The sequence below is a fragment of the Gavialis gangeticus genome, unplaced genomic scaffold (genome assembly GCF_001723915.1).
Source record: "Gavialis gangeticus isolate Ggan-Ray unplaced genomic scaffold, GavGan_comp1, whole genome shotgun sequence".
NCBI lineage: Eukaryota > Metazoa > Chordata > Crocodylia > Gavialidae > Gavialis > Gavialis gangeticus.
The window spans coordinates 71,675,205-71,688,032 of record NW_017729032.1 but is presented as its reverse complement, the minus strand read 5'-3'; the positions used below and the strand labels follow the sequence as shown (position 1 = coordinate 71,688,032).

The 12,828-nt window shown below is 40.1% G+C and overlaps 1 protein-coding gene across 1 annotated transcript in view; it reads right to left on the bottom strand.

Moving 5' to 3' along the window:
- VWA8 (von Willebrand factor A domain containing 8) overlaps nt 1-12,828 on the bottom strand; it is a gene marked incomplete at its 5' end in the record, with an annotated part of 370,441 nt that overhangs the window by 50,796 nt on the left and 306,817 nt on the right. Inside the window, 2 exons of the mRNA XM_019523815.1 lie at nt 2,792-2,948; nt 3,695-3,803. Of these exons, the coding sequence (XP_019379360.1) occupies nt 2,792-2,948; nt 3,695-3,803 (266 nt within the window). The remainder of the gene's footprint in view (nt 1-2,791; nt 2,949-3,694; nt 3,804-12,828) is intronic.

Here is a 12,828-nt window from a genome sequence, read left to right as displayed (position 1 = left end):
GGCGACACCTGCATCCATTGCCTTTGTGACCTGATCATAAAAGGCAATCAGGTTGGTCTGACATGACCTGCCCCTAATGAAACCATGCTGGTTGCCCTTGAGCATCATCCCTGAAGCTGGCCCATCACAGATGTGCTCCTTGAGGATCTTCTCAAAGAGTTTCCCTAGGATTGAGGTAAGACTGACAGGCCTATAGTTGCCCGGGTCCTCTCTCTTCCCTTTTTTTGAAGATGGGGACCATGTTAGCTATCTTCCAACCATCTGGCACCTGGCCCGAGCACCATGAACGCTCATAAAGCCATGCCAAGGGCCCTGCAATAACCCAGCTAGCTCCCTCAACACCCTGGGGTGGAGAGCATCTGGACCCGCTGACTTGAACATGTCCAGCCCCTCCAGAAGCTCTCTAACCCAGTCCTCCGCAACCTGAGGTCTGGAGTCATGTGCCCCAGCCCCCTAATCATTTTTGTTGCTCTCCGCTGGAGTCTCTCCAATTCATCTATACCCTTTCTGTATTGGGGGGCTCAAAACTGGATAAAGTACTCTAGATGTGGCCTCACCAGTACCAAACAGAAGAGAATAATCACTTCCTTTAATGTGTTGGCAACTCTCCTACTAATGCAGCCCAGTATGTTATTAGCCTTCTTGGCTAATACTAGTACTAGTACTTCCTTAGCTTGCCTGCAAGAATGCTGTGGGAGACAAGCTCAAGCAACACTCTTCTACTCTTCCCTAGTTGCTTGTTCAAGTTTCCACTTGTAAGCTTTCTTTTTGTGTTTTAGCTCACTGAAGAGTTGCGTGCTAAGCCAAACTGGTCTACTGCCACAGTTGCTAGTCTTCCTGAGCACTGGGATGGTTCATTTCTGAGCCCTCAGTAACATTTCTTTAAAATACAACCAGCTCTCCTGGACTCCTTGCTCCCTCAGACTGGCTTCCCAGGATCCTTACTCTGCTACTCTCCTTCTTCCTTTCCTCAGGATCCTGAACTCAATCATCTCATAGTCACTGCTGCCCAACTTACCATCCACTTCTAACATTCCCCACTAATTCTTCCCTGTTTGTGAGCAGCAGATCAAGAAAAACAAAGCCCCTAATTGACCTCTCCAACACTTGCACCAGAAAGTTGCACTTTCCACTCTCCAAAAAACCTCCTGGATTGCCTATGCACTGCTGTAATGCTCTCCTAGCAGATGTCAGGGTGACTGAAGTCCCCCATTAGAAACAAGGCCTGTGCTTGGCATACTGCCACTAGCTGTTGGAAGAACAGCCTCATCTTCTTGGTCTGGTGGTCTATAGCAGACACCTACTATGCTACCCTTGTTGCTCTCCCCTCTGACCCTAACCCAGAGCTTTCAACAGACCTATCTCCAGTTTCATACTGAAGCAATCATACAATTCTTTTACATAAAGCACAACTCTTCCTCCTCTTTTCATCTTCCTGTCCCTTCTGAACAATTTATACCCATCCACGATAGTGGTTCAGTCATGTGAGCTATCCCACCAGGTCTCTGTTATTCCAATCATACCATAGTTTTGTGACTGTGTGAGGATATCCAGTTCTTCATGCTTGTTTCCCAGGCTCTGTGCATTCACGTACAGACACCTGAGGTAACTAGCTAATGGCCTTATTTTCTCAGGAAGAATGAGAAGACATCCCCTATTGCTCTTTTCTGATTATGTTTCCTCCAAGTCATCCACTTCCCTGACTTTGTTCTTCAGTCCCTTGTAAACCTAATTTAAAGCCCTCCTCACTAGGTTAATGAGCCTGTCTGTGAAGATACTCTTTCCTCTCTTCATCAGGTGGGTCCCATTTCTTCCTAGCAAGGCACCCCCTATCCCCATGGCGGTAGTGCCAGTGTGGAGTTGTGCCCCCTGCTGCTGCCAGGCAGGTAGGGGGTGCCTCGCTATGGCGGTGTGGCTAGTGTGGGGCTCCCAGAAGTGGCACCAAGGCTCCCTGCCCTGCTGCGGAGGCCCCTGGGGGGAAGGCAGCAGGGTGGGGAGCTCTGAGCTCACAGCAAGCAGCTTGCATCCTCTCTTGCCCCACGCACAAATCTGGGAGGAAAGTGTCCCCCCTCCTCCCATGCCTCCCTCCCTGGGAGCCGGCTCTTCTGCTGCCCCCTGGACGAGTTGCCTGTGGCTCTGTCCTGCTCCCCAGCTGGGCCCTGCAGCTGCACATTCCTGGTCCGGCCCCATGCACTGCCCTGGCTGGGCAGCACCTCCAGCCCCAACCCTGCCCTGCTCTATTCTACTCTACTCTACTCCTTCCCTCTCTCACCGTGCTGGCCTCAATCTATCCTCGCCCCCAGGCCCCATGCACAGACTTACCTGGAGGGAGATGTGGGAGCTGCACATGCCATGTGCATGTGTGCATGTGCACATGAACATGGTACCCCCTGCCTCCGATCACCCTCCTCCCTCTTCCCCCAGCCCCAAGCAGCCCTTGCAGGCTGGATCTCTGCCAGCCTGCAAGAGGGAATTCACCATTTCCACAGTTTTTCTCTTTGACTAACCTACTGCGGGTGGCAATCTTTACTTTAAAAAAAAAAAGAGGATGTCACATGGGCTGCAAAAGTATGCTGATTGGACGATTGGACTACATGCATCCCACGGGTTGAGAACAACTGTCCTAAGGTGTTAATTAGTGTTGAGGTACAATTGTAAACAGTGGTGATTAGGGAGCAGTTATCAAGTATTGTAATTTTATCAGAATAACTTTAGTTATGTATTGTCATAATGCTATACAACTGAACTTCTTGAGTGAGGGAAGAAAAAGAAGTCAAAACTGAATGTTAACCTCTGTTTAAAAGCCTTTTCACCCATTTCCCTTGCAGCTCTCTTCACCTCCTCTGGAACAGCATCTTTCTCAGCTTGAGATATCTGGTAAACCTTGTGACCAGCATCCAGTCGATAGGGCCCACCTTTGCCGCCCAGCCCCGCTGTGTCTCTCCCACCTGGAACAGTCAGTATAAAAATCAAAAATGCATATTTGATGATGATTATGACATAGTGTTTATTTTCCTTTTTTAAAGCTTCTAGTGTCACCCCAATGCATAACATTAAAAAATATCCTCAAGTCCCTTGGAAAATACATGCAAACACTTGCATGCTTTTTAAAGTGAAGAAACACTTGCATGCTTTCTAAAGTGAAGAAATGCCAGGTAAAGAACACTTACAGTTTTATATTTCTGATTTACACTGCTCACATCTAGGTTTTGTTTGCATCAGTAATGAAATTTACCCCTGTGGGAATGGACCTATACTTCACTTAAGTCCTACACAAATCCTCACAGCTATTAGCCCTTACAGCCATTGATTCTTGTAACTTTAAAGCAATTAGGATTTTTTTTCTCCAGAGTTTGTTGGCTGACTGTGCACCTGAGATTTATACTACTATATTTTCTGAGTCCTTTCATGACATTTAAAATTAGGGGACACCGCATTACCAAAGTATTAGCAGAGAAAAAACAAATGGTTTAAAACATGTATGAAATAAAGATATTTTGTGTGTGTCCTGGCTTAGTCTTGGGCATGAGCAGGAACTTTTCATCTTCCCCAAAATGCATTGGATTTAAATAGTTTCCACTAGGAAATTAATTTCAAGGTCAACACACTTTGGAAATCTTTAACTCTCAGAGAACGTATTTGGGACATCCTTCAAAGACACATGATGCATCATGAAAAGAAAATGAGAGCAAACCTGTTCCACCAGCCCAGGTATTCCCACCAACATGAGGCATGTTGTCTAGATCTATCTTTCCATGCTTAGGGGAGCTCACATCCAAACCACTGTCTCTCTCGATGGTTATCTGTCAAATTTAAAACAGAGAAAGCTTTAAATATCACTGGATTTTAGAGCCAGCATGAATTCTATGGTTATCCTGATAATCTGTTGCCTTCTGTTTAGGAGCAGGGGACCCAGACTGAATCCAAGAGAGGCATTCTGGCAAAACACATAAAATAGAGCCCCAAGAGAAGGAAGATCAGACTTGAACCTCATCAAACAGGGAGAAGTCTTGAGGCTTGAACACACTATGAAAGAATGCATTTAAAATATAATTACTAAATTAGATATTTAAAATTCTAATATTATAAAAGCCTTTATCTGTCTGTCCATAACACTTTATTCACAGTCTGATTGGCCGACTGAAACAGACAATCAGAGTGCTCCAAGTGCTTGACAGGAGACCACGCAGTGGAGAGCTGCCATGACGGCGAAGCAGCACCAAGGACCGGATGGAGCACGGGGGAGCTGAGGCCAGCAGCTTCCTGCAAGCAGCGCCGGCACTGGACCTCAGCAAAACCCGGCTGGGATGGGGAAAGGGGGCTCAGTGGGGGAAACTGGCCCAGTACTGAAGCAGCAAGGGGGGAGGGGAGAGGAGGAAGGGAGGAGGGTGCAGGCCCAGCCCTGAACTGGGGTGCTGGCATCACAGTGCTGGCCTCACTCCCCCCCGCCAACAGATGCAAAGTGGAAAAAAAACCAAAGCACATTTTACAAGCAGCAGGCAATGGAGGGACACAGCAGGGGGAGCAAAGCCAGCAGAAGACTAGGGGTGGTGCACACTTGGAGCCAGACCGGGGGTGGAGACAGAGGCAGAGCAGCAGCAGCAGCATGGGGGTGACAGCAATCAATTCCCCACCCCCTTCATTCTTTACAGGTAATTGACTAGTATAATTATAACATTTTAAGATCCTAATGTAGTCAGGCTAAACTGTCATCTTAAATTATAAAGTTATGGCGTCCTGGTTGTTCATTGGCAGAGGTGAAGCTTGGTATACATCTCATAGAATAGTAGAGAGGTGGGGCTGGAAAGGCCCTCCCTCTTCCGCCCCCTGCCTGAGGCAGGATCATCCCTATCCAAACCACTCTATACAAAACCATTGATTAACCTATTAATAAAACTACACAGTCAACCCTGATGCAACCATTAGAAACAGCACCCTAACCTGCCACAGGTAAAGCGCAGGGAGAACAGTGGCCATTGTCCTCTTGCTATGAAGGTTGTTAAAATACGCTCAAGAGATCTCAGGAGATGGGCTACATGCCCCACTACAGAGGAAGGCAAAACCACTCACAGTCTGCACCAATCTGACTAAGGCATAACACATATTAGTACTTCCTACAGCTCTCATTTCTCTTGTAAAAGGTGCCAGCATTGTCACAGTCCTGCAGGCTGAACGCCTCTTTCTCACAGCACCACAAGCAGTGGCAACAAACTCTTCCGGTGTACCTGAACCTTCTCTTTAAGCAAACAGTTAGTTCAAGTCACATGTGTGTTTAATCCTTGGCTTCCCTGATAACATTACCAATAAAGACAAGGACGGCACTGGTGGTTTTTCTTATATGAATACCTGTCTATTGTGGCTGGACTTTGCCCATCAACTCCCTGCACACAGAGCTCACCAAACAACTGTCAGATGGTCATAACTAGAGTCACTGATGACTTGTGCTGTATTCACATACGTGACCTGTTTGAGACAGAAGGACAACTCTCCTATTACCAATTCCCGGAGTCACAGAATGAATCCATTTTTACTTTATGCCTTGACTTTAGGTTAATCTTCTGTAAGTTAATATTATTTGAAACATAACTTAATGCCATGGATGTGTAAAGAACACTGATCTAGGTTTTATGAATGGTTGTTTCTCTCCTAGATGTTTATGCTACATCTATTCTACTATTAAATGTATACATTGTTTTGCAAATACTACATTTTACTGCTCATTCAGGAATAAGTTGAGTGGCATTATCAGGGTTTCCATCAGAGCTGTGGAACAGTTTAATTCCTGATTTCAGTGTGTGCCACATTCGACACTGGCATGAATTCCACACATATTTTTTAACTGAAAACATGTGTCCTAACAACAGTGTCTTGGCAACTATTCAAAAAATAATTTCTTCATTCTTACAGTGCTGATATCAGTTCATAAAGGTACAACACACCCTCTGGGAACCTTGTCATTAGTGTAGAATCAAGCTGTAGTCTGATACATTACATTAAATTAATATTTGCATACTAAAAATAGATGCTTAGGAACACAACTTTGTGTTTTAACCCAATTTAAAAAAAATACACTATCCGCTGGAAAAGAGGCATCCTAGGTTAAAATAAACAATCCTTTGGGAATCATTTGGTCAGTTCCCAAACATATCAAAGTTACTAGGTAAACAAAAATTGCTAAGTTGAGTTAAAAAATGAATGCAGGCCTTGCAAGATACAAAACAAATAATATTCTTTAAAAAAGAACAAAAATATGGGAAATTCTCTGCGTTTTGGTCCTTCTGGGCCCATTTTTGGACCCCCCCCCCCAAAGATGCCAAACGAAACTTTATAAAGTTGTTTAGCTGTAGCCAGTGATCTTCATACTATCCTTTATATTTTCCTAGGGTTTTTTAACTATTGAATGGTTTTTACTAAGTGAAGCTTATATGGAAATACAGCCTTTTTGAGCTTTCTATTTGGGAGAGTTTTATGAAACAAGGGAAGTGTGTACAATTGAGTTGTTCATGATTATGAAATTAAAACCAAGCTATAAAGTACTTTTTTTGTCTGTAAGAGCTGCAGATCTCATAATGTGTAGTAATTCTATTAAAAAAGATTTCCTTAACACTGATATTCCTATTGGTAATAGACTGTGGCAATAGTAATGCTTTTATTTTGAAGAGCAGAGTGATTTATTGCCTTCGATATCACAGTGTAGCAGAACATTATAACTAGTCTTTAAAAGAAATTTTAGAAAATGACTATGAGGGAGTAAGTTGTCCTTCTTACTAAATTATCTGCATTTAATTATCAGGTGTTTTTGTTTTGCATACTTGGAATACTCAAAATGCTAGTATAGTATATAACAGCAACACAGATGCATATTTCATGCCCATGACTGGCTACTTGGTCACATAATTGCACATTTTAATAAATACCAGCCATGCACACAAAAGGAAAAAATACTGCTACTACTGAGGTGCAGCTGAACATTTTGATGAGAGACATTTTTATATACAGAGTGGAATTTTCCATTTATATTTATCATATATTTAGCATATGTATTAAATTAATACCATGTTGGTTCTCTGTGAAATAAAATAATTTGGAGTGATTAGAATGAATAAAAGTGAAATGCTCTGGGATAGATTATTTAATTTAGGTTTTATTTTGAGTAACTCAGGGTTAACCTAATGTAAGAGGACCTGTCAAGAACGTAATAGATTTATCCAGATTAAAAATAGTCTGATTTCCATATATGCTACGTTCCAGTGCTTAGTTTGCCTTTAGTTTAAAAATGGAGAATTTGGCTATTGTAGCCTGGTATCACTCGTGGAGCAATGACAGAATTTGACCTTGTAATAAAATTAGAGAGAGGGTAGGGCTTAAACTATGGGCATCTTTGAAAGTTAAAAGGGAAAAAGGGTTGTGTGGGTTGAAGTGAAGGAGGGGGGGAATAAATGGAGGGACTTACAAGGAGGGGCAAAAAAGAAACGTGCCATTTCTTTATGTGCATATAACTATATGCAAGTGAAAAGCTTTATTCATTACTGTCAAGACTGCATATAGCATGCTGTGAGTATCACAGCTAAGTGAAACAATAGATGAATTCAGTAAATCAGTCCTGAGTTTTAGCTATGAGGTAAAGGTCAGAGGAAAATGGAAAAGAATTTGTAATTTTCCTTTTAAGATTTCCTACTAAGAGGACTGATTTCCAACATGACCACTAGTTCCACGATGTCTAGGGCACACAATTATTTTGCGTATTGTCTCAGTTTGTTTATAAATTGGTGACAGATTATCTAGAAACAAAGTTACGTTTCCATTTTATTTCTCGGTTTGGGCAGTACTTTATGGTGTCATACACATAAAAAGCAGAATTGACATTCTCTATTATGATTCCATGTGCCTGTAGAAACAAAATCACCAATTAAATTAAGAGGCTGATGTGGGCCCTGAACCTCCATGTGTCTCACAGTTCTAGTAGGTTTGTAGTTACGATAGTCCATTAAATAAGAGAAGCAAGTTTTTTGGTGATATCTTTTATTGGACCAGCTGTATAGCTGGGAGAGATATTAGCCAAACTTTTGGGCACAAGGTGCCCTTCTTCAGATCTGAGCTTGTCTAACATCTCTCCCATTTTTTTATTAGTCCCTTAAAGGATATTTAAAAAAAACCTTGCTTCTCACACAGTTCTAGCTTTTCAAACATTTTGTGTCCTCAAGCAGGAGCATCTCTACTAGCTTGATCACTCAGTGGATGCCATTTAAATTATGGAGAATGTGTGGATGCTCTAAAAACAGGGGATTGAGCAAAATTTGCATTATAAATGTTTGCATGAAGGACATGAGGTTTTCAGTATCAACACTACAAGCCAGGAAAATGGTGCTAGCCACAGCTTGCATTTGAGAACTGTGCCGCACTGTGGAACCCAAGTAGCTGAAGAAGCTGAGAAAGAAGGAAATGAAAATGTAAACGCCCCTCAGAGTGATAAAAATGCTTCAGCTTCATCCTCTGGTTTTATTACTTACATCTGTGCTACCTATAGCAAAGACTAAGAATCCTGATTTGGACTTCCAAGCCACTCACACAGGTCAATGGTATCTGAACTGGTCTGGTGCTCACATCATCTGAAATGGACAGATGTCTTTTAGTATTACATTTGCATGACTGCTCTATCATTATGCATGAAAACAGATGTAACAGTTGAAATGTTTTTGACAGTTGAAATAGGAGGCCTCAAAGAGAGAAAGGGAGAAGGACTGGAGGGTTGGAAAGGGGGAAGAGAAAACAGAATTAGGGGAAGTTGGGGGGTCTGAGGGGGACCCCTGTAGTGCTAGATGGAACTAGACAGATGTTCCATATGGTATTACAAAAGCTTCCAATACAAACATTTATTCTTTGAAAGAGGGATGTTTTAGTGGTGGATCTGCCATTTTTCTTGTGCTATGGGCAGCATGCCCCTGTAGCACTACAGCGGTAACATCTGTCCATTGCCTTTTTCACATATGAAAAGTTGGTGTGTCCTCAAAATTACACCACTTCCTTTTTTTTTTTTAGTACAGAATGATTTTTCTGAGAATTTACAAGTAAAACAAATGTCAAAATAAATTTAATCTATTTTGGAATCATAAGTAATAAAACTGTTTAAATTAAAATAATGTGTTTATTGCCTGGTATCACTATAAAGTAAAATCAAGGTTGTTTCAGTGTATTTCCATATCTTAACATGCTTGGATTTCTCCTGAGTTTAAGCTCCATGTACTTAGGTTTATAATGTTCAGTTTGGGATAATGATAACACTACTATATAATTTTATCTAAAATAGCTGATATATGCTCTCAACCCTGACACTTTCTTTTTAGCAGATATTTTTGTTTGGGACTACATACACCATGCTTGCCAGCTCAGATTTTTTCTTTCATTTCCCAGTTTTTAGGTAAACAATGAGGTTATTTAAAAAACTTGCAGCAACTGATTCACTGGAGTGATATACATCAGATATTTTGTTAAAAAAAAAAACGTCAAGAGTCTGTTTACCTAATAGACTGTTTACCTAAAAGAAGTGCTCTGTGCCTTTTACCTATTTAAATGTACTACTAAAGTTATGAAATCACACGTTTCACAGTATTTCAAGTACTGTACAGTTATATTGTTATGAAATCAAAGCAGTTAAATTATTCTCCCTTATGTTCTGAGTTGGATAAGAAAATTATCCATGATGACTGTTGTATCTATTTCTTTTTGTTCCTTTGATACATAACATTCATAGCAATTTCTGCTGGAAAGAGAAAAATGTGGTGGAAGGGACTGTTAACAACTGAACTGATGAGTCAAGTAACCTTTTCATGCTCCATAATATTAACTGATCAAAACTGAAATAAAAAATAACAAGAAGAAGCCTAAAATTGAATAGTTCACAATTATTCACGAGACGGTAGTAAAACTATCCTGCTGGCTGACTATATAAACACGCATACAATGCACTGTTTAGGGTACTTGTAAAGTTGAATAAAGATTAGCATTTGAACCCTTTAATTGTTAATTTCTTTTTATAAAAGAACATATTTTAATCAGTAATGATGACTGAAATGAGCATCTATGAAACAACAGCATTTTTACCATAATTAAAATTTATACATTGCTCTTTCCCCTGACACAGACAGATCTCCACAAACATATTTTAAAGTCCATGATTATTTTCTAAAAGCTTACACTTCTTGTTTTAATATATCACTGACCAAAAGAGGATCACTCATCCATTACTGAACGTTTCCATTCAGAGCTTACCTATATCCAAGTATTTTACATTAAAGATGTAAACTGCACCTCTCCTTGTCTGAGATGTCTCTGGCACTTATCAGCAGGGATCCTGGTTTTTGCTGATAAAAAAAAAATCCCTAATTTTTGGGTTAAAAAAAGTAACCCACAATCCACATTTTTCCATGATCAAAATGAAACACCACATATATCTATATCTATCTATCTATTTAGACAGATAGAAATCACTCTATATATCTATATAGATCTATCTATCTATCTAGATATCTATGTAGATAGATCTATATAGATATATAGAATGATTTCTATCTATCTATCTAGATAGATATAGATATGTGGTGTTTCATTTTGATCACACAAAATTGTGGATTTTGGGTTACTTGTTTTAAACTGAAAATTGGGGATTTTTTTTATCAAAGAAAACCAGGGTCTTGTATTCTACTGCCTTTCCAACAAAGAGTGGGCACAATAATTGGGATTTAACAATAGATAAAAGGAAATCTTGATAGCTTGGCCAAAAAACCTTTGCTGAGACTTCTTATACAAGATCTCCTGAGTATGAAGATACATCTAGCTCTTGGCTGGAAAAGCAAAAGGTGAGTGATTGCCTTTTCATGATCAATGAGGACAGCTTTTAATTAAGTGTGAAGGATTCCTTTTTTTTTTTGGTTACTTTTTAATGCAGACTGAGATGCATTCCTGATGTAGACTGACTTATCTATTGTAGCCATCACCTGTCACCCTTTCTAGATTAAATATTTTTGTTCATCACAGTAAGGTGCTAGAGAGAGTACATACTTCTATATAGCAGCTTGGTTTTTTATCTGGGTAACTTCATTAAAATTGCTGGGGAGAATGAGATGTCTCCATGCCTCCCACACCAGAAATGGCTGCCAGAGCAGCTCCTCTGCAATCCTCACATGTATTAAAAGCCAGTCCTTAATGAAGGATGGTAGAGGAAATGCTGGCTTCCAAAAGAGATGCATTTCCAACAGGGAAATGGCAGACAAGGTTCTTTGGGTGAATCTGATATCTTTTACTAGACCAACTAAAGTGGTCTAATATATATAGTTAATATATATCTAATATTTATATGTATATAGATATCTAATATAACTAATATATTTTATATTGGTCTAATAAAAGGTATCAGATCACCCAAAGAACCTTGTCTGCCTATGTCCTTAGATCAACACAGCTACAACCTACACCCCCACACAGGGAAATATCACCTACAAATGCACTTGCTGGGCTAATCTCTGCTCCTTTTAAAATCAAAAAATTTCAAATCTCTTCCTTTTAATGTAAGTAACAGCAATATTTTAACAAAATAATTATTCTTAAAAGACAAGAAAAGAAAACTGACAAGAAATACTAATTTATTAGGCTTTTGACTTCCAAGCCCAGCTTCCAACAGGTACTAAGGAGCCTCTACTTGATTCAATATATTTGCTCACTTGTGTTTCCCAAAATTATATTCCCTCCTCCTTTCTGGGGAGGTAACACAAAGACAGACACATTCCTCACATGATTTCTTCAATTCACATCTCCAGAATGTAAATGCGTGAACCTCTCCCTCATTGTATATGGTGACAAATGACTGAGGAAAAATTTTGTAAAGCCTTTAATCGGCACCTCTAACACTCTGGAACACCCAAGACATGCCAGGTGCAGCACATTTGCTAAAACCACTGGAAATAACATGATTACATGCCTCTCTCAACATAAAATCCACATGCACAATTGTGTTAAATGATATCTACAAAAGAGCAAGGGCCAGAACTGCAGTATATAGAGTTATAGGAAAGATTTACACCTAGTGTATTACAAATGGAAAGCTGAGGTAGAGAGTTTCAAATGACTTCACCAGCACTCATTCAAGATAATTAGCGAGTAAATGCCTAACCTTACCGCTGGGAAATGACAGGGGTGGGAAACTGGGGGCAGAACAGAGCTGTTAGCTACATGTTTAACTACAGCCATTTTTGGGCAGAACTGATGTTGAAGGTAAAGGTGATGTATGCAGTCATACCCTCCGTATGGCTTTGACTTTCCTAATATTTAGTTTCCTATCATTGTCTTAACTATGAGACGGGAATCCTGCTAAGGTGCAAAGAGACAGCTTGTAACACCCTTTTCTCATTTAAGAGTTGTGCAAAAGAAGGAAAGAATTAGCCTGATCATTTGACCTTCCCTTAACAAACAATATATGTAAAATGGACATAACTGTAGTAGAAAAGAATGCCTTCTATAAAAGAATACAGTATTTTAAAAAATCCAGATTTTGCCTGATTAATTACAGATGTAAAGATGTATTTTCTCCTGTTCAGCCAGCATTAAAAGGTACACTACTGGCGATATATTTGCTAAGAAGACTAAAATACACTGACTTTGTCTCAGTTGTGATTCAGGAGGTGCTAAACTAACTATTATAATCACTATGACAACTTTTATCATGAGTATATTTTAAAATTAGGGCCATATCTTTGGTTGCTGGGAAAGATCATATATAGTTTCATAGTTTCAGTTTCTAGGGTTGGAAGGGACCTGAGCAGATCATCGAGTCCG